Source organism: Dicentrarchus labrax, unplaced genomic scaffold (genome assembly GCF_905237075.1).
Source record: "Dicentrarchus labrax unplaced genomic scaffold, dlabrax2021, whole genome shotgun sequence".
Lineage (NCBI taxonomy): Eukaryota > Metazoa > Chordata > Actinopteri > Moronidae > Dicentrarchus > Dicentrarchus labrax.
The window spans coordinates 21,562,360-21,585,039 of record NW_026136706.1 but is presented as its reverse complement, the minus strand read 5'-3'; the positions used below and the strand labels follow the sequence as shown (position 1 = coordinate 21,585,039).

The window sequence follows — 22,680 nt, the reverse complement described above, 5'->3', positions numbered from 1 at the left end:
AGGGTTTATTCTTCACCATTAGGCTGCATCGTAACAACAAAGTACGGATGAAGAAACATTGTATCGGCGTTTATTCAACCCTGACTGAACGTTTGGCACTCGAACGCACCCCTTGCGATGGACAGTTCAGACCAAATGCAATAATATAAACAAATAGACCCTAATCTATTGTTTTCTAGCCTCACCTGGGCTATTGACTTTTCTATTATCAGCTTCATATGGCGTTGATCATCAGCGGGACCCATCTAGGAGAACAGTGAGATCATCTGAGCCCGTTACAGTCAGATATGGCAGTGAGCACTACAGAGCCGCTCTGTCAGCCCTGCGTTTACCATGAAGCGTTCAAAGGTAAGTCCCAGCAGCACACACTCGTTTTTATGTCGGCTTTTTGCAGCGTCATGTTGAAGTCTCTCTGGTGTTTGAATTAAACTGCATCTTTGGAGGAGTGCGCCCTGCAAGGCTCATCTGAGCACACTGACCACTCCCCTCCTCCAGCCCTTCATCTCCATCCTACCGTGGACCTGGAGGATAGATGACATATGCACGTTGTTTCATAGGCTGTGGGGGTGTCCCTGTTGTGTGTTTGTGTTCATTAAGATGTGCAAGGCAAAAAAAAAAAAAAAAAAAAAGGGGGTGGGGGGGGGGATGTGAGACAGTTCTACTGATTTGGTTGCTGCTGTGTGGTCAGTGGAGCTACAGGTGAAGAGACCCCTGATGCCCGTCCAGCTGAGTCCAGAGCAGGTGGGCCTGGAGATGTTGTGTCTTTGTGGGCAACTGGACCTCCTCGTCAGGGCACAGATGCAGCAGGTAGGGTGCACACATTAACCTCAGTTTCCATCTGTCAAGTGAAATTTGAGTAAAAGTCTCACCAAAAACATCTCCAGCAGCTGGTGCAAAGTTAACCGGCATCTTGGAAGTATAACGTTAACTAACAGTGGCGTATCCAGATTTTTTATGACTGGGGTGGCCCAAGTGGGCCATTGACTTATGCAGGTTGGAATAGGATTAATTACTTTACATTACACTATCTTACAGTTTCTTACATTCCTGTGTTTAAGATGTTTGTTGAAAAGATTAATAGACCAACACCAATCACAACACATGCGCGGTGCCATCTAAATTTTATGTAAAGCTTCTAAAAGTAGGCACAAAACAAAATGATGCACGCTGAAAAACACAGTGACAGTATAAAGTACCAGCAAAATGAAAATAAATAATCCTGGGTGGACAAAGATTGTGCAAAACTTCAAATCTACCGTGAAATCTACAACACAAATCTCCTACAGAAAATGTGCTACAGTGAAATGTCACAGGAGCTACCAGCTGCCTCTTAAAACACAGCCCAGGAGATACAGTATTTGTCAGCCATCTTGGACATTCAAAACAGGTAATACACCTGTTTTTATGTTGGCTTGCAAACTTTTATAAAGTTTAAAGAATTTTTATAAACTTTGGTTTGAACCTGCCTTTGACCGGCAAATAGCCAGTCATAGTTTAGGATAAAGGGGTGGCAAATCAGGCCACCCCCTGGGTACACCCCTGTTAACTAATGCACAATACACCCATTAAATGAGAGTCAATTAGCACTGGATGAGCAGCACATTAGTTATTCCAGCTAATGTTGGCAATACATCATGTTATATGAAGATGACAAGAAATGCACTTGACAGTGGGCTGAGGAACAAATTAATGTCCATACAACTACAATTAGGACTTGTACATGCATTTTCCATCATCTTTAATTTGTTTTTAAGGATTTGTTCGTTAGTTTTTAACACAACAAAGCTTTTCTTAACACTTACATCATTCACAACAAACTGCTTGAATGGAAACCCAGAAATAGAAAATACCCACTTCATTAAAACTGTTTCTTGAAATCCTTTATAGTGCTGCCAGCCAGGAATAATGAAAAAAACCATTTACATCCAGGCCAAACACTTACATTTTTCTTTGTATTAAATTGTGAGCAACAGTCTTCTTCTTGTAAACCTATCCCATTTTACAACTCTGACATTTACGACAGCACCCAAAGGCAGCTTTAGACATGAGGAATTCATTGCTGGCTTAAACAATAGAATCATGTGTCAACATCCCAACACTTTAAAACTGTTTATAATGCTGCATTCTGTCCTACTGTTCACAAGCATTTCACATCACTCTGTATAAGATGCTCCTCTTTTCATCCTGTGACTTTATTCATCATTTTTATGTTACAGTTCCAGGAGCAGTTAGGACAAGGCTGTAGCCCAGAGGAGTCAGACACTTTCCAGGCCCAAGGTCAGTGTGATAAGTGTGATAAGTATCAAAGTTTTTAATTTGACTTGGAGAACTCTTGTATGTTTAAAGTTTTTTGTGCTATATTCTTAAAGGATCAGAGATTCTTGACCAGATGCTGCAGTGCCTTGAACATCTACCAAAGCCTATGCCACAGCTGGAGGTATCACATCTAATAACACTGTACAAATAAAACAGCATGCCATGGAATATCAGAGCAATCGTTTCACATACTTACCTAAAAAGGCTTGAAATAAGAAAGCTGCAATCCAAGATAACCGCTGAATTCTGTAACAGAAGTCTGTGGGTTTATGTGTTTCCTCAGGACTACCTGGACATGGTGGGTCTATCAGTGATGTTTCCTCGTGTAGAGGTGTTCCTCATTCAAGGCAGCCCAGTGGACATGCTGGAGAGGCCGCCAATGGACGGTAAGAGATCCAGCTGAGGATATAAATTTATCCCCAGCTAGGAGGAAGAAGGATGTCCCAATATGTTATTGTTTGTGAAGATAGATTATGTATATATTTAGAAAGAAATGTAAAACATCTGGAGCTTTTTATAGTGGAAATCAGCTCAACACAAGTGCAAAAAACCCTTGTTTGTCATTTTAAAATATGCTGTTCTGTATTAATCTAAAATGGACATCCAGCACAGATTATGTTATAGTCAGTGGTGGGAATTACTGTATACTTTATACTGTATACTTTATTTTGGCAATTTTAATTTACTTCAGAATTTCCATTTCTCCACAATACTTAAAACTCCACTATATTTAAAAGGCAAATGTTGTATTTTCTACTTCACTTGACAAATAGTAGCTACTTTGCACATTAAGATTTTACATGCAAAACACAAGATTGTCTAATATGATGCACTTAACTACCCAGTAGCTTATAAAGTAGTTCAAATTGACCCCACCTTGATTTTCGAAGACATTAAATTAATTTAGTGTTAACAAGGGAATAAAACACTGACAGGGGCGATTATTCTGCACAATGAGTGCTTTTACTTCGCTGATAACAAAGCAAAGATTTTGAATGTAGGACTTTTATTATGTAATAGAATATATTTACACTGTGGCATTTCAAATTTTTACACAAGTAAAGGCACAAAATGTTTTTCCACCACTGATTACAGAGAATGTATGTTCTCTCCACACTGTTATGTTCATGTGCATGTCTTGTAACTAGAAGAATAACAACGACAACAATGACGGAGAAGACACCAGTTCATCCATACTTCTTGTTCTCTTGCTGCTGCTATTTGTGTTACTGCTTGTGCTTCTGTCGCTGTATTTCCTGATGCCGCTGTCTCTTTAACCTTTGATTGTTCTTTATTAAATACCGACTTGCCTAAAGAACACAACTAAAGTGAGCTGATGCTTCTTCTACAGAATACTTCTTCCACATTGCCAAACTGAACCAGCTCCTGGTGCTGAGTCAGCAGCTAGAAGAAGATATCAGGCACCTTGGGAGTCATAAATACATCGCCCACCAGCTCTCGGTTATATATGTAAGAAGAATAAATTGCAACTATCATTGTTTCAGCTTTTTTTCTATCATGCACCAGCCTCTCTGTTTCCACTCCACTGTAAGTTGTGTACTTTTTAACGTCACTTTTTTGCAGCAAGTCATCAGCTCTTTCAGAGGAATTCAGGCTTTCTCTGAAATAAAGAAAGATATTGAGGCCAACTTCAAGCAGATGAAACAGTGTCTAGCTGTAGAGGAAGGCTCCAGGCATGAACCTCAGCTGGCCGCTCACTACATCAGCTGGTGAGTTCAAATCCAAACGTTCAGTGAGATGGTGATTAACACAGCAGCAATCTGATAACAACCGTATGCTGTGTGCTCCATGCAGGATATTAGAAATAACTCAAAGCGTGACATCGGTGGTGTTGTCACTGCCGGAGGAGCTGACAGAAGACCTTCACCAGGCTGTGACCTTTGTGTCACAGTTCCTGTCCTGACTCACCCTGTCGAAGCGCCTCTGTGTGTCCTGACGTTTGGAAAACCGGGTTTCTCCAGGAGTCTCCTGCTTCTAAATAAACTGATGTTGTTACGACTGTAAAAAGGTGCTACACAACTTGATTCAGCTGACGTGGGATTGGATGACCTACTTCTTTTACACCTAGGTTTTTATATTGTCCTCCTGAATGTGGCCCATGTTAGTCTCTGTGGTGAGTCAGTTGTTTGGAAATGAATGTAAGCTTGTTGACTCCCTCCTTGCACTACTGTTATAACTACTGTTATAATTTTATTTTATTTTTTAACCTAAAGTGGAATAATAAAATTTAATGCAATAGGGAAATGTTTTTGCTTTCTCCCTGTTATGAGACTGTATGTCCTCACTTCAGACGTGTTTGGTAGATGTCATAAGAATATTTTGACCTGTCATAGCAGGTAAGGCACACAAGTAACTACGAGCTCCTCTGCCCTTGCTACACAGTTCCTGATAAAGGTTGATGGTTTTTGAATTAGTTAAGTAACAGGATTCACATAAATACAGACTAGCCGTCAAATCAGTAAACAATACAGTCCCTCATAAAGTATTGGCTCAATTTCTGAGTATCTTTTTTTTCAATAATTCAAATGTTTTATTGATTTTGAGAGCACTGATACAGGACAAGTTAACATGTCAAATGAGACATTCCATCAGTGAAATCTATGAAATAGAGAAATCCATACAAAAGAGAGTATAACACAAACAGAAGGAAGTCACTAAATAAATAAAACCATATTTAATATTTCAAGTATTTTCAGACAATATCTTGTAATCCCACAAATAATGCGAAATCGGTCCCTTATAATGGTTTCTATGTGTCCTTTTGATGAGCATGCGTTCATATGAGGCAGCTTTTGTCATATAATTACTTACTACCAGATAACATAATCATGATTCCATAGGGGTAAATATGGAAGATGAAGATTTTCTGCATTTGTACACCACCAAACCTCTTGGATTAAGAGAGGGAATATAGTCCCTCCAACACTGAACCTGTAAAACTAAATCAAGATAAGGAAATGGCGCCTCCTGCTGTTTAGTTCCTGCCAAATATCAAACCGAGACAGCTCCCTGCTGAATTAACAACTGCTAGTGTGGTTAATTAAAATACACAAGAGAGAGACAACAAGGGCTAACTCAAGACACTTTACACCAAACTCACAGCAGGACGGATACATGAACTGTATTGTTGTTTATTAGAGTTGTATAAAAACAATACTTTATAAGGACACACCGACTGTCTGGTGTCTGAAGTGTGCAGGAGCAGTGAACAGATGTTTACAGTGCTGAGGTATGCAGAAAACCCTAACCGGACGGTGTCTGTCTGTCACAGCCGCCAGGGGAGGGACAAAGCTGTGAGTGACGTCTCAGATGAGCCAATCACATACGTCCGTTTTGGTTCGTCAGCCAATCGGGGAGAGTTAGGCTGTCCGGCTACTTGACTATGAGAGCTGTTGGGGGGAAGAAGGAAGATATTCGTGGAAAGGTTTGAATTGTAATAGTCTGACAGCCTTCGGGTTTCAAATGAGACTTCAGTGAACATCAGGGAAGGATGAATCCATGTGAACATGGTAAGTTTGGGAAGTTTAGGAGCGACTGACCCGCCTGTTTACCTGTGAGTCAGTTTTAATCTTTGTTGCAGGACTACTTCAGGGAATTATTGCTGGTGTCAACATTTGTAGACAAACGCATGTTAGCTAACCTATGAGTATTATATTAATGATTATGAGAGTTAACACTGACCCGGTGTCCATCATTGTGGTTGCACAGGCGGTCTGAGATATCTTCTGGTTTCACCCCACCTTTCACACACACACACCTGAGCTCTGTGTAAAGACCTGAGGAGGACATGATACCAGATCCCACAGCTGCATCCAGCTCCTCACAGCACAAGTAAGAGTGTGTGTGTGTGTGTGTGTGTGTGTGTGTGTCATTGAGTGTTAATTTCATTTTTCTGCTGGTGTATTTTAATTTCATGTGTTTTGTGACTTCCCAGTAAGAGCACTCATGATGAGGCAAACTCCTCGGGGCCTGTCAATCAATCCGAGGATGAGTCGGGGAATGAGAACAGACACAAGAGTGTGGTAAGTGCTTCCCTGTTCATCATTTAGCATGCAGGGATCTCTCCAGAAAGGGCCTGAAAGCAACAGTTTGCAGGAAGAGCAGCAGTAGAAGAGCAGGGCGATGATGCAATGAAAGCACACATTTATGAAAGCACCCATAATGCACAGCCCTATGTGCCTTCTGGTGATCTTATTCTCACAGTTGGCCTTTTTCACAGCAGATATTTTTGACATGTCACATTAAGCACAGGTGTAAATAATTGTAGGAATTTTCTTAAAAATTGAATAGAATTTGATCTTAACTTGATTGGAAATGTAATAAAACCCAATAATGTAATAAAATGTGACTGATAATAATGATAATAAACAATAGGGATTTCAGTTTAATGCAGCTTTGCCATGTACCACTTGCCATGTGCTGTACATTTAAAATTCTACATAAAGCTTAGATCAAGGAAATGTATTTATTTATTAATTATTATTATCATTATTATTGTTATTATTGTTATTTTTTTATTATTTTATGTATTTTTTCTCTTATTAGGTAGGGCAGCTGAAGATAGACAGGAAAGGGGGGGAGCCCCACCAGGCGAGCCATCAGGGCGCCCCATTTATTATTATTATTATTATTATTATTATTATTATTATTATTATTAACACAAGGTTGTATAACCAAATGAAAGTTTGTTGTTCCTTCATGCTACACATATAGAAAAAGATAATCAAATTAATAAAATAACATAAAAAAATCAAATAAAATAATTAATATATATAGTTATTGATATAAATATCAATCAATGGCATACATACATACACGTATACATTTATACAGGGTCAAATATTAGTGTTTTCAGTAGGTTAATTTACCATACCAGCATACCTTTTAAACACTGACCCACCTGAATATTTTCTGTAAAGATGTTATTACATTATCAGTCAGGATATTTTACTACTTTATTGGTCAAGTTATTACATTAAATGTTTTTATTAAATAAAAAAAAAAAGATTATCAAGTTAAGTGCAGATTTTATTACTTTTTCAGGAAATTATTACATTGCACTTGCTGAATTACATATAGCTGCTTAAGTTTCAGGATCCTGGTATTGTTCGTGCTGGCTCACTGTCACACTGTCATGGTAACACTTAACACAACGTAACTTAACACACGTGCTTTCAAGTCAAAATGTCAGCTGTGAAAAAGGCCTATTGTAGGAGCTGATTGGATATTTTTACAGCTGAAACGATTAGTTTATTAATTGATTAGTAGAGTCATTTTACAAGCAAAGAATGCCATATGGGAAGATTATCTACTTTTCTTGATCATGTATGAAAGCAAACTGAATATGTTTGGGTTTTGGCCCCTTGGAAATTATAATGTAAGCACTAAGTGTTACTGAAGCGTGATGAAGCTTGTTAGCTCTCATATGGAAGAGTGACGTGTCCGGTGCCTGACTGACTCTTGAATTTGATCATCAAGGTACTTTGATGCTACCACAGAGGAGATTGTGATTCACAAATTTGTATTTGGCCTGTTCAGTATGAAGCACACTGTTGTGAACTCATGCAACGTATCTTTACCGTCCTATCTGTCACATTTTTGGAAACCCACAGAGGCGAAGGAAGAGAGCACACAACGGCTCAGAGAATGTCAAACGCAAAAGTGCCAAAGCCGGCCGCAGCAGTGTTAGAAGAGCAGGAGGCAGCCACGGTAAACAGAGGCATGTGGAGGCTGTCACCCTGTTCGAGGTGGTCACCATGGGCAGGAGCGCCATGCAGGTAAGATGACTCAACTCTCAGCTGTGATGTATTTGCTGCGACTGCTCTACATTGTCATATTTTGTATATAGGAAGTCATAGGAACACAGTACTTAGATCTCGGTTGTGTACATACTGTATCTATTTCGCTATTTTTAATCTGTTTAACGATTGTTCTTTGCATTAGCTGTATGTGTGTTTTACTTGTTGTATCAACTTGCCTCCTGTTGCTGCCTCTGGGCAAGGTCGCCATTGTAAATGAGAACTGGTTCTCAATTGACTTATCTGGTTAAATAAAGGTAAAATAAAAAATAAATAAAATAGACAAGGCTCTGACGTCAAATTATACTATTTTTTGTGTTTCTCAGTAGCCTGAGTCTTGACATGTTTATTAATATTCCATTTATAGTCATTATAGTCAGTATATTCAGTTAATGAGCAAAATAAGAATGAGCCCATATCCTCATTATAAAAAGGCCATAATATACTACCTGGTACAATTATATTATCTGATATATTTTGGAATGTAAAGTCGATCAGACATTAGCTTATTACTCTCATCATCAGAATATTAATACAGAAAACACACTAATTGACTCTTATGTGATGTCTGAGCAGGCGGTGATCGATGATTGGCTTGAGGCTTACGCGACGAACAGAGACTCCTCTCTCCTCGATCTCATCAGCTTCTTCATCCAGTGCTCTGGGTGCAAAGGCAAGCGGAGTCCCCCCCCACACACACACAGACACACAGACACTCACACACATAGAATACACACAGTCAGGTCTAAGTGTCCCTCCTGTCTCTCCCAGGTGTGGTCACAGCAGAGATGTGTCAGAGCAAAGAGGACAGTGAAGTCATGAGTAAGATGGTGGAGGAGCTGGATGAGGTATGAGGTCTTCAGTCTGTGTGGTCTTCTTCACTGTCGCATCAGTTTTAACACTTTGAACTGAAACTGTATGACTCTGTGTGTGTGTGTGTGTGTGTGTGTGTGTGTGTGTGTGTGTTGTGTGTGTTTCAGGTCGCTGGTCTGCAGTATAAGAAGTTTCTGGCCTTTCCATGGATCCTCACAGTCACGTGGCCCATGGACACAGTCAGTAGTGCCTCCCTGCTTGATGGAGTTTTAACTCTCTATATTATCATTAATTCTTAAATCACCTTTTTGCCCCACCATTTATTTAATCAGTCGGGTTTATAACAGGCATCAACGTAGAATACATTTTCATCATTATATTCAATGCCAATCATTATAATGTTATTATGATTACTCCCTCATTCACATATTTTCTATTCCCATCATAATATCGACTCAATATGGAGCTTAATAGTGAGTAGTACTCATAATTATTGTGTATAGGTGGTAGGGCTGAACAATATCGCATTTATTTTGACAGATAATATATCATATTCACTGAGAAAATCACGATGATTTGACTAAATCAGCAGAACAAAATTTGTAGGCCCGATCATCTCTGCAGCACTACAGTACTTCATTATAAAGCTGTTTTGTCAACCATTGTACCAAAAGATTGCAGTTTCTGCGATATGGATATTGCACTTGGCCATTATGCGATTTTGATAATATTTCGATTAAATGTGCCCTTGTAGGTGTAGTGTATTGTTTCACATAACTGTAATTATCTCCACAGCAAAAGCCTAGCATTGCATTGTTCAAGCAATAAATAAGTAGTGTTTTTCTCAGGGTGCCATGAAGTGCATATATGTATGCTTTGAATTCAGACCCTCAGTGACAGTACAACGGCAGAAAGTAAAGATAAGTAGCTGTGGGAGTGATTTTGGATTCAGCTCTGATGTATTCAACTTAGTGTTCCAATACCTTTATGTGTCCAGGGGTAGGTTCACAGAGTGTGAAACCTGTTTCACAGGAACGCCCTGTTTTAGTCTCAGTTACTGTCTCTCACTCCTGGGAAGTGTTTTTGAACTGCTTCACTTGAGCAGTTGGGAGAGCTAGAGATCCTGTCATGAAATGAGGGCCTGTCTTGCTGGAAAAGCACAACTACAATCTTACCACGAGTGTACTGTGTTATACTATTTAATACTACTGTATTTTGCTATCTTTTGTACTTGTTTGTTTCTTTATTGTGTACACCATAGCACTGAAGGAACACAATTTCTCTCCCCTGTTCAGTACTGCATATGGAGAGAAATTCTCCCTTGACCTTTGAAGATGACCAACTTCTTTCTTTTTTCCTTCTAACTGAACTGATACGCAGTTGGTTCATATCCTGTCCCAACATACTCCTTCACATCAGGAAAGTAAAGATGCCAAATAAATTGAGCCTATAAGTGACCCGCATCTCCAACCTTCAAGTCATTGCTGCCCTTCAAAGTGTTCTCCCTTTGTCCCCCCCCCCCCACCCCCCTCTGCTGTAGGATAGCGTGGAGTATCCTCTGATACAGCCTGGACCGTACGGCCGTTGGTTCCACTCCGAGTTCTGTGACTTTGTGTCGGTGTTGGTGGCTCAGTGTCAGCACAGCGTCATTTTTGACAGTTACCTTATGAACACCCTCATCTCACTGCTCACCGAGCTGTCCAACTCTTATGTACGGGCTTTCAGACACACCTGCACACTAGCAGGTAAGGAGTAGAAAAAAACACACACACAGATACATAAACACATTCAATAAACTAATCTGTACTTTTTGATTTTGATCTGGATGTCCCTGATAAGCGGTGAAACTGCTGAGCTCTCTGGCGGGCGCGGCTCTAAGCCTGAGCGTTAGCATTGAAAACAGTCAAAAACTGTATGAGGTGCAGAAGACAAAGACGATGAGACAGAAAAGCACACTGCAACTGGAGAGAATACAGAAGAAGATCACAGAGGTAAGAACAGTGTCACTTTGGCTGTGTATAGAAGAACTTTGTGTGAAATGAGTCACGTCTGACTAACTGTCTGGAGCCTGTATGCCTTCCCTTATGCTCTTCAAGCTGCAGGAGAAGAGGGCGGAGATAGAGAGCATGATGGACATTATCTTCAAAGGAGTTTTTCTGAAAAGATACCGGTAAGTGTTTGTCTGACACTGTTTCAGCATAGCTTTTGAATGTGCATTAGAGCGTAATCTAATTTAGTGCTGAGCTGATTTTGTGTGTGCCCGTGCAGTGATGTGCTTCCAGAAATCCGCTCTATCTGTATGGAGGAGTTGGGTTTGTGGATGAAGCTCTACAGTTCTGCGTTTCTCAATGATAGCTATCTCAAATACATGGGCTGGATGATGCACGACAAGGTAAACACCAGCAAACTTGTGCTGTAGCACAGCAGTGCTTTTCAATCAAAAGAGACATTTATGGGCCAAAAAAAGAAAATCTGTCCAGAGCTGAAAATCATGTTTGAGCCTTATAATGCATATTTTTCATGCAGATCAAGCATACAGTACCACAGAGTACCTAAATAAATTTTTTCATTGAATGTGTAATGGCTACAGATTTATTTAATTGGAGAATGTAAGAATCGCTTTAGTACAGAAGCCCTGAAAGTCAAGTTAAATGTATTTGTTCTTGCAATAATTTTTCTAATCACTTTCACTTTTTCATCTGTGAAAAAAGGTGAAATAATTTTTTTTATTGAAGATCATTCTAGTGAGTTTAATGTTTTCTCACCTGTGAAACCAGGCGAATGTATTTTTTGTCAGGTTTTTTTCTCAAAGTGTTTGTTGTTGTAATACTCATTTTGACCACATGAGGCTGAAGTGCACCACTACCCCATGTCCTAAACAGGACTAAAAGTAATCAGTGTTGACAAAACTTTTCACAGATGAAACAGCCACAGGGAACAACTAGGCAGGAGCTTAAGACCAGGTTACCTACCCCTGATTGGCACAATATGACGTAACACAAAAATAACACATGCTACTAAACTGCATTGTAAAACTGAATTTTTAACAATTTAGATACTGTACACACTCTGCATTGTCTCTGCACTGACATGCATATCATCTTTCAGATCCCAGATGTCCGTCTCAAGTGTGTGTTAGGTCTTCAGGGTTTGTATGGAGATCCTGTGCTCCTCCCTAAACTTGACCTGTTCACCAGCCGCTTCAAGGTAAGCACTTAAAGCTGTTTCAATGAACTATGGGCCACTAGGGGGCAGTAGTATCAAAGGTAAAGTCGTATGGTTGAGTTTTGCAACACGGTCCTGTTTACACATTCAGCAGAAGCTCTTTTAATTTCAATATCAACCAAGTCCAGTATTTACTATTACTTTGAGCAACAAGGTGAAAATAATGTGATAATGTGAAGGGTGGTCGCTCATAGTGATGAAACTAAAGAGAATTATTGCCTGAGCTTTACAGCACGTTTTAGTTAATTGTCTGTCCGGCTGCTAAATTTACCGTTTTGTTTGACTCTCACCGCTCTCATAGTGTTGTTTTCAGCAGCAGCAGGCAGCTGTTTTCAGTGAGAAAGTTCTAAAAACCCACTCTGCACTACCTACTCTCAACACACCAAACAGCAGACAGATGCATTCAGAGATGAGCTGGTGAACATAGTGGAGCATGGTATATTATTGTTGTGTTCACTACTTGCTTCCACTGCCCCCAAGTGGCCTTTCCAGGCATTTCTTTTTCTGCTAGTTGGAAGGCTGATGAGTGGTGAGACTGAACCAAAACAATAAATTCTAACCAGAAGAGCGTAGAAGCTATGTAGAGATTCAGAGTGTGGGCATAAGTCTGTCTCTGGCATTACAAAGGATACAGACAACCTTTTTTTTTTTTTTTTTGCCTTTTTATTGCCTTTATTTTGATAGGGACAGCCAAAGACAGACAGGAAAGGGGGGCAGGGAGAGGAGATGACACGCAGCAAAGGGCCGCAGGGCGGATTTGAACCCTGGGCCGCTGCAGCAAGGTCTCAGCCTCGGTACATGGGTCACCAGCTCCCCACAGACAACCTTTTCACATTCCACAGAGCTGTCGGAGTGTTACTATCCAGAATGTAAAAGTGTGTGCTCATACTTGTTTACTGTCTGTGTTCCAGGAGCGGATGATTTCCATGACCCTGGATAAGGACAATGAGGTGGCAGTGCAGTCAATGAAACTTCTAGTTCTCATCTCCAAGTGAGTCACCTATCTATTTGTAGTTCTTGTTACAATCAGACTTAATGTTCCATAATGTATCATTTTCCTTTGCTTCCTTCATTTCTGACTCCTCAGAACATGTGATGATGTTCTCAGCCCAGAGGACTACAAGCAGCTCCTGCAGTTTGTTTACTCTTCACAGCGCCCTCTTGCGGCCACTGCAGGGGAGCTGCTCTTCTCAAGGTAAGTCGACCTCCATCACTTGAAACAAACAAACAAACAAACAAACAAACAAACGTTTAATACGTTAATACGTTTTTATATGGATATTGTTGGTCTCTGTCAGGCTTCTCGACACTGTAGCCCCTGCATCTGATACTCAGGATGAAATAAGTGAGGAGGAGGCACATAAACAACAAACATTTGCCAGACTGAAGGCTCTGCTGCAGTTCTACCAGGAGTCTGAGGTAAAAAACACACCGACTGTTTCAATTCAAGGCTCTCGCTTTAGCTAAGAAAATGACCTACTTTCATTACACAGACGGACTAATGTGTCTTGTCTGTGTACGCTTTCAGCTGCACAAGCATGTGGTGTACCTAGTGGACAGTCTGTGGGACTGTGGTGGAGCCCTGCTGAAGGACTGGCCTGCACTCACTTCTGTACTGCTGGAGGACCCTTCCTCACATAGTCCAGGTAAGTGTGATGTTGTGTGTGTGTGTGTGTGTGTGTGTGTGTATTTGTGGTGGAGTAGGCAGAAATGTTGTGAAGTGAAAGAGGGAGACCTCTTAGAATAAAAACTACTGCTTATTGATGACTAAAGCATATTTGTGGATATTATTGTGATGCCCCGATGTGTAAAACACCTTAGCAAGCTGCCATTTCATAAATGTTGTTTTTGTAATAAAATGTGTATGCAATATCTGCTTCCCATTATTGGTGTGTGTGTGTGTGTGTGTGTGTGTGTGTGTGTGTGTGTGTGTGTGTGTGTGTGTGTGTGTGTGTGTGTGTGCGCAGGTCTTACTCTGGAAGAACAAGCTGTGCTTGTGGAGATTCTGGTAGCATCCGTGCGTCAGGCCTCAGAGGGACCAGCGTTGGCAGGACGCAGCGGAGCAAAGAAGGTAAGTGGGAGATTCATCCCCATTTATGAGACACATGAGTTTCTAATTCTAGCATCACTTTAAAGCTCCAGTGTGGATTTAGTTGTATCCAGCAATGAAGTTGCAGACTGCAACCAATTTAAAAACAGCTCATTCTAAGGTAACAAAAACACAACGATTCTTATTTTCAGGTGATATTAGGTGGTATACACTGATAAGAACATACCTATGAATATTATATTCCATTTCTGTCATACTCTGTAAATACAGCACCCTATCTTACACACTGGACCTTTAAAGCTCATTCAGGTACTGAACCATTCACATATAGAATTATATTTTAATAAATGAGTCTTTGTGTCTTCATATTTCAGGTGATGAGTGCTCGGGAAAAGAAAATACTGATTGATGATTGTACTAAGCTCACCGAACATCTCCTCATTTTGCTTCCTAAGTTACTGTCTAAGGTATTTATTCCACACACAACTGTCAATATATTAGTCAGTAATTAGTTTCTGGGCTTTATATTTTGATAATGTCTGTTCATTGATGATGTTGTTTGTGCAGTTCTCAAGTAGTTGTGACATTGTCGCCTCCCTGATGAAGATTCCTCAGTACTTCCTCCCAGAGTGTTCCGAGGCTGAAAACACACAGGTCTGCATCAACTGCCTTTCAACGTTTCATGAAGAATTTAATGAAATATTAATGGGGAGAGAAACTGAAATGAGTCTGTGTTGTTCTCATCCTCGTCCTCAGGCAGTGTCCGGCCTGATCGCAGAAATGGGAGCTGTTTTGGAGCTCCACTCAAGCCCTGCTGTTCTGGAGGCTGCAGCCCGCACCTACCTCAGTCTGTGTGGGGAGGAGACGGCCGGGTGCTCCGTGGCCCGGGCTGCCAGAGACTCACTGGTCCATCGCTGGGTGGACCAGCTGACAGCGCTGCTGGGAGACTCACTCGAGGTGAGGGGAACTGTTACACTGGATGGCCAAAAGCATGTTTTTGTTCTCTCTTAGTTGTTCATTTATGAAAGTTAGAAATTGATGTCCATCAGATACCTCTACCACACAGAATAATGTACATTCTTCAGATTTTTCTGTATTTTTGTCTTTTGGTGAAATACTTTCACTTCTTCAGGCCTCTAAAAATCCTTCAAATGAAACAATCAGAGTAGGTTAAAGTGCTCACAACTGATGTCCACACTCCGTAACCTGTGATGAGGGATCACTAGTAGACATTATTAAGAGGTCACAAGCTAAGAGGGTATAGAGCAGGGGTCTCCAATGTGATGACACCTGGTAGCCTGTGAGTGGTGTCGAGGCAAGCCTCTACACGCACAAAGAGCCCTGTCCGACAATGTGACTTATCATTTCCTATTTCTCTGTTATAGGGTGACAGTTTGTCTGCTGACGAGGAGAAAACTGGAGAAATCTTAGCCACACTGAAGAAACTCAGAGCCTTCCACAAGTGAGATTTGACAACGAAGTTTGAGCCCACAACAGTCTGCCAGTGACGTGTATTTTTTGGCTGTACTTACCTGTTTCTCTTCATGCGTTGTTAGCTGCCACGACCTCGTCCGGTGGAACCTGTTTGAGCTGTTGTCTCCTCTGCTGTCAGTGGAGAGCAGCCAGGGAGGAGCACTGCCCGAGGTAACCACACTGAAAATCTGGCTTCTGTTGAAATTAGAGTTTTTTTGCACTTATGCATCCACTGTCTTTGTATTACAACTTTTGTCTGAAGGTGCTGCTGGAAGTGCTGCAGTGTCTGTGTTACTCCATGCTCTGGTCTCTCAACACCAGTAGTGAAACTCTAACCTCCAGAGTGAGTTACCTTTAACTAGTTTGAGTATAAAGATTTAGAAACAGGAGAATAAGAGATGTGTGTGCAGAACTGAAAGCAAATGCCCAACATATTGATATTTTGAGGTTATATATTAATGTATATATGTGTGTGTCCGTATTCACATCAGTGGTCAGAGCATCAGTCCCAACAAAACATCATATACATAATATTATATATATATTTCATATCCTCCTCAGTAATAATAATGAAATTAAAACTAATACCATGTACAACTCTTATTTGACCAAACATACATTTAAATATAATACAAATATAATTAGTTTTTGAGAATTTATATCCCTATAAGAAATTAAATATTTTATTATATTTTAAGTGACTGAGGCACCCCTCACTCCACATGTTTCTAATTTTCTGGTTGATTTTACTGCCTTATTGATTGATAAGTGGTCTCACCCTTACAGTGACTTCAGTAGTAGAATAATCTTTAAGGGTTTAAAACCAGTGATTACAAGCAACCAGTGCAGCAGCTCACATATCAGAGCTTTCAGCACTGGTTCTTTTCAAGTGAGGATATTTTCTTTGTCCTCTGTGATGGTAAAATAAAACTCGTTGGCGTGTTTTAGGAGAAAGCTGTGGCCCAGAGACTCCAGCTGCGGCTCTTCTGCGAGAGGGGTCATCACTGTCTCTCTCACTCTGACCTCAGCGTGCGGCAGCAGGTAGGGCGGACGGAAAGCACAAACTTTCAGCAATGGCACCATTTACTCTCTGGCTCTAACTTACTAATTGTTCCACATTAGGCTTTCCTGGCTGTCTGTGACGTTCTGACAGCTCATTCCTACCAGCTCCACGTGTGGGATCCCACATCTTTCGGTCCACTGCTCTACACCCCCAGTCCCAAACTGCAGAGGGCGCTGTTGACCTTTGTATGCATGCACGTCTTTGTTGGACCAGACTGTGACAGCCAATGCAGTGGTGAGGCCTGTTTTTACTTACTTAACCTCTGTGCAAATATGTTTTGCTTATTGTTACATCACGTTGTTTAAGCCACACTGTGCAGAGTGATGGATGTGAAGAGTGTGACACTAGACTGTTGGCACATTCGTCTGCTGAAGGGGGAACATTTCTGTGTGTAACATCCAGCGTGTATCTTACATGAGATGTGTGATGTGGAAACCTCCAGTACGCATACACTGAGAATAGACTTTTCAGTGTCCAGCAGTTAAACTTGAAATGAAAGAGAAAATATTTGCACATGAGGGAAAAGGAGTAGATGTAATTTAAAGAATTTAATAATTGAACTTTTTTGTGGAAAAACCGCATCAGACAGAAATTCTTTTTGAGTATTTTATATGTCTGGAGTGTATCTTTAAGAATAATTGTATTTTCCTATGTAACATATTTGTTTAATTGAGGATATGTTTTTAATTTTTGTGTGGCATTTTTACCTTTATTTGACAGTGGAGAGGTGACTAGAAACAGGGGGAGAGAGGGGAATGACATGCAACAAAAGCCCGTGGTGGAAGAACTACTCAAAATGTTAATGTAAAGATCCCCCCCAGAGATGTATTAGAACAGTATATACACAACAATATGTGTCTGATAAGTTTTATCTGCAAAAAAATATATGTCATTTAAAAGGCATCTACTCCTTCTACCTCATTAAAAATTCCAGGATATATGAATATGCAATTTTTTTTAATTTCCAAAGTTTTCTTACTTCACTGTAAAGTCCACTCTCAGTGTCTGTGCACTGGTGGCTCCAAATTTCTACATCACACTTGTATGAGTTGCAAATGATTGTTATGGTGTCACAAATCATGCTCAGAGCCCCTGTACTGCATTCAAAATCAGAGTATCAGAGGCAGAATGTACTTTTGTACTTATTATTCAGACAAATGTTCCCTGTGGCTGATGTATTATTATTTATCAGATGATTAGATTGTTAATACTGATGCAGCGATGCATAAGGCCGGATATGTACTTGCTTTTAACTATGCGTTTGCGATGGCGTCCTCGTGTATCCTGTTTGGACCGTCGGTTTGAGCATAGAGCAAAGAAGAAAAAAAAACTCTGATACAGAAATTGTATTGTATTTTCAAAACTTTTCTCTACTCTTTGTTTTTTGTTTTGACGCAATTCATAATTTGACTACATGTCGAACAGTTCTTTAAATGGAGCCGTGTGAGAAGTTTAAAGAAAAAGTCACAACGCTTGGGAATTTCTATCAAATTTTATTTTATAAGCTTATCTTTTTCATGTAAAATCTCTGAAAAATATATAAATATATATGGAGCATGGAGTAGCTTTAAATAAAGAAAGTAAAGTACACAAACCTTAGAATTGTACTCAAGTACATTACTTTAATAAATGTACTTACATACTTTCCACCACTGCAAAGGTCCCCGGCATGCTGCGATCAGTGTGTATGTTACTCACCCTAAACACTAGACCACCAGGAACCCCCGAGGTCGGTGATACATTTGACTTTTCATTATCCTGGTTGTACTCAGACTGCTTCAGACAAGCTCTGCTATGCAGCTAATATGGTGTGCAGATACATCGATCTGCACGTTTTGTGACATTTGCATTCTCACACAGCTTCCTCATAGCAGTGTGTTATACCCGGGCAGCGTGTGGGACACCCGGGGGGGAGCACATTGCAGGATCACACAGTAGATGGCACTCTCACTCTGTCGGAGCACAGCATCTTCTCTCGGGCCCGCGTGGCTCTGAGTGAAGCGTTGATTCAGTGCAGCAGCTCACCGCGGTAAAAACATGCAGATATTAAATGCACGGCCACACATTTGGCTTAATAACTCGCTGCACAGCTGCCCGCTGACTGTAAATGGGGTCTGATTTCCAGCCTGACCTGACAATTGACCCTCAATTACAGAGGCAGCCCTGTTAATATCCTCAGACTGAAACCGGCTCCACTAATTTGTATGAAAGGATGTAAGACTTTGTTATGCAAAGTGATGCAGCTTGTAAATTGATGACGACAGTATGTTCCCGCCTGTTCTACAATGAGAAGAAGAAGATTGACGTGTTGGAAATACATAGTGTTCTCTTTGTAAAGTCCTACAGGTAAACTTATGAATTCATTCATGGCCGTCTATAACTAAAACATTTTATTACCCTTACAATAGCTTCTATTTTCAGAGACATATTGCATCCAAATGTGGGATAGTCCAGAGAAGTCAATAGCTGTCCTGGTGGGAATCTCTTAAATGTTCAACCAAATACAATACAGGATTATTGGTTTTTGAACATGTAATAAAAAGCCATTGTTTTATTGGATTTGCCTGGTAATGGTTTTGTTATATAGACAGTGTTTTCTATTAGCTGCTGGATCAGAGATCACTCGGAGGGCAAGGGCACTGAGTTAAATCATAAAATCAGGGCAATCTCTTTCCGTGAGAAAATTCCATTAACTCTGGCTCACCTCCGAGCCTATTTTATTAGCCTTGTGAAAGATTGAAGCCACATGGTGTCACAACCATAACTCTAGTCTTATGTTATCTTTGATTTCCACCTGCTAAAGCCATTGTCCTGAAACTAACTAAAACACTCTTTCCCGCCTCTACTTTGTTCTTTTTCTTTCTCTTATATGATTTCTTATGATTAATCACTCTTCTTACATCACCCCCTTTCCCCTTCCCTCGCTCTCGACCACTTCACATCCAACCACACGCTTCAAATCCCATCTGGCCCCCTCAGTCAGTGAAAACTCTGAAGTGGAGAGGCTGGAGGACCTTCACAAACGAAGAAATCTGCTCGCGGCCTTCTGCAAACTGATAGTGCATGGAGTGCTGGAGATGAGCATGGCGGCTGAGGTCTTCATGTACTACATGAAGGTAAACGTTTTGTCCCTAAAGGAGTAGTCAGACATTTTTGGGAAGAGATGTATGGTGAATATGTGGGAGGCACAGTGTTGAGTGTGGACTGGTAGCTGGAGAGGTACCAGTCCCACCCTCCAGGGTGCTCTTGAGCAAGGCACCTAACCCCCAACTGCTCCTGGAACTCCACCATCTCTCCACATTTGCATGTCTATAAGCCCTGTGGGTGTGATTGTATGTGGAAACGGGGAAACAGCTAGCCTGGCTCTGTCCAAACATCCTCTATCGGTGTGTTGAGCCGTGCATCATTTGTGTGAGTTTGACTGCTGGAACCAAACAGCCAAAAAACTTAACAGATGTTAGCAATGGACACACTGTGCTTTGAACTATTTGAACTGTTCCTTTAATGCTATCATGTACTACATAATAGCTCCGGCTGGAGCGTCCCATATTACATTTTTCCCTTCTTGTCCTCAGTACTATAACGACTTTGGAGACATCATCAAGGAGACGATGTACAGGACCAGACAGATAGATAAGATAGAGAGTGCTCGCACGCTGGTCCTCTGTTTGCAGCAGGTATATTTCCTCCATATGCACCCTAACAAATAAGCTAAACACACACACAGCTACATGCAAGGTGCTGATGTGTTTTCCTCCACTATCCCCAGCTGTTTGTCCGTTTAAAGCGAGAGCAGGAGAGCGGCGGTAGGGCTCACCCAGGAGTCCAGACCTTCACCAGCATCAAAGAGCTCGCAAGGCGGTTCGCCCTCACCTTCGGGGACCTCATCAAGTTTCGAGAATGCGTCGTCATGATCCACAGGTCAACGCGGGCTCTTGTTTCTCATTCCTCTGATTTGTTGTTTTCAGGTTATTTTGTGCCTGAAGTTTGTGTGTGTGTTGCTTGTGTGTTAATATGTGCAGGAACGGCATAGAGTTTGTGTTCCAGGAGTTCAGTCAGACCCCAGAAACACCTACGCCACTGTACCTCTCCTACCTCACCATCCTCAGTGAGTTCTCCAGCAAACTGCTCAAACCAGACAAGAAAACAGTGTAAGTGCTGCACACTGCATGCTGGGATTACAAACTGGTTTTTAATATCATAAACCTGGCTTTCTGAAAGTCTGTACATGTCTGTGCAGGTTCTCCTACCTTCAGAAACATACTGCAGAGCACATTATTGACCTGAGGGAGGAGTGCTGGCAGCCACTTATCTACTATCGCGCTTCCCTATTAACTGTAGCTGAAGGGGAGGACGCCGTGTCCTATGTTAGCTCTGACAGGAAGCTGTACCTGCCCAATCGCTCTCCCTTCCCCAAACAAAAACTAGAAGGTACTACACTAACACAGTATTTTATGTCCTTATTGTCACCAAGTACCAGCTGCATCACGTGTGAATCTGTTTTTTGTTTTTTTAGGAAGCAAGTCCCCCTGCCCGTTCAGCCCTGCAGACTCCAAAGTTAGCAAAGTTCACAGGTCAGGCTTCAGTCCAAGGTGAGGCTCTCACATTCAGATTCTTATTCATTTCATATTTATTCTTTTTCACTCCGCTCATATTAATGACTGGAACCTCGTCTAACTTCTCAGCCATCAGGAAAAGAAAACTGATACGGGTCCTTTTTCTGTCCCTGTGGAACCCCTTGCAAAAAGATTGAATATAGACGCATCTGTGCTCAGCACAGCCAATGAGGAGGATGATGATGACACCGTGGAAGTTGAACTGTAACAGTTTGGAGGTTGGGAATGATTGGTGCTTCTGTCTGGACGTTGAGACCTCACTGGACAACACAAACATTTTATTTTTTGTCTTCGCTGTTAGCAGACGTCTCTGCTTTTGTTTTGCTAATACAGGTTTGTTGAAAAAATACAGTATGTTTGTATGAGGATATAGGATAGGTCTGTGATATTCTATTTTTATTGTCAACAAATCCCATGAAAAGACCATAAACAACAAGAATTGTTATCCTATTACTTGTGCAGCCCAAGCCTGATACATCTTATTCCTCTGAGCCAGACCTTAGTATTAAAAACACGAGTGAGCCCCACAGTTGCACTGGGTGACATTTTCCTACATTATAAAGAACATGGGTGCTGTAGTTTACCTGAATCAATCCCACATTCACTGTCCTGCTGCTAGATTGACTAACTAGAGCACCAAATATGTATTAATTCGCAGCTGAAAATAGTCCCCAACAAATGCACTTTTATTGCTGTTTGAGATTAAAAAGTCAATTTAAAAAAAAAAACAATCTATTGTGATCACTTTTTAAAGATTTAATGTTTACTGTGGAAACCAATGTGTATGGGTCCATAAAGAACTAGTAAGTATAAAAAGTATTTTTATGGGATTTGTTAACAGTGAGAAAGATATAGAATAACACTACCCTAATTCTTCAAATAATGTCAAGTTTCTTTTATTCAGACGGCTTTCATTTGAGGACCAGAGTATCAGTATGTGTTTTTACAATGTCTGTACTGTACTTGAATGTTACAAGTGACACTAAATGATCCATCTTTTAATTTTACTTTTGGATCACACTCAGGTCCAAGAATTGTCTAATTATCTCAGAGTACATTAAGAATTTTGCTTTATTGTCCTGCCTGCCACTTTATTATTGCTCCTTATAGGATAATAGCTGGGTTAGTTTGCCAAAAACGACTTATGTATTACTGTACATTAATTTAAATAAAAAATAATCCAAACAAGAACATTTCTCCAAGCTGTAATATTTTTGTTGTTCATTCCTTCCTATAAAGACCTTAACACCTTGTTTGACTTAATACCCATAAAGACATTTTACATGAGGGATAACAAGTATTTGT

General features: G+C 40.7%; 2 protein-coding genes across 2 annotated transcripts; both read left to right on the top strand.

Annotated features, from left to right (window-relative positions):
- The first annotated feature begins 16 nt into the window (after positions 1 to 16).
- si:ch211-218d20.15 (uncharacterized) lies at positions 17 to 4,581 on the top strand. Its single transcript, XM_051404060.1, has 8 exons — positions 17 to 348; positions 689 to 807; positions 2,217 to 2,277; positions 2,370 to 2,437; positions 2,600 to 2,702; positions 3,668 to 3,786; positions 3,901 to 4,046; positions 4,132 to 4,581. The coding sequence occupies exons 1-8, from the start codon at positions 288 to 290 to the stop codon at positions 4,238 to 4,240; spliced, it is 786 nt and encodes a 261-aa protein (XP_051260020.1). The 5' UTR covers positions 17 to 287; the 3' UTR covers positions 4,241 to 4,581.
- Positions 4,582 to 5,694: 1,113 nt separating this feature from the next.
- On the top strand, positions 5,695 to 22,566 carry si:ch211-269e2.1 (cohesin subunit SA-2). The gene is made up of 32 exons (XM_051403431.1): positions 5,695 to 5,846; positions 6,046 to 6,168; positions 6,272 to 6,359; positions 7,950 to 8,114; positions 8,712 to 8,808; positions 8,907 to 8,983; positions 9,116 to 9,187; positions 10,489 to 10,693; positions 10,788 to 10,939; positions 11,045 to 11,118; positions 11,217 to 11,340; positions 12,057 to 12,155; positions 13,085 to 13,164; positions 13,261 to 13,368; positions 13,472 to 13,592; positions 13,702 to 13,819; positions 14,141 to 14,244; positions 14,598 to 14,690; positions 14,791 to 14,877; positions 14,980 to 15,180; positions 15,609 to 15,685; positions 15,780 to 15,867; positions 15,959 to 16,039; positions 16,645 to 16,737; positions 16,819 to 16,993; positions 19,739 to 19,875; positions 20,335 to 20,436; positions 20,529 to 20,680; positions 20,782 to 20,910; positions 21,000 to 21,190; positions 21,276 to 21,351; positions 21,445 to 22,566. Exons 2-32 carry the CDS (start codon positions 6,125 to 6,127, stop codon positions 21,581 to 21,583), a joined length of 3,549 nt encoding a protein of 1,182 aa, XP_051259391.1. The 5' UTR covers positions 5,695 to 5,846; positions 6,046 to 6,124; the 3' UTR covers positions 21,584 to 22,566.
- Positions 22,567 to 22,680: the final 114 nt, after the last annotated feature.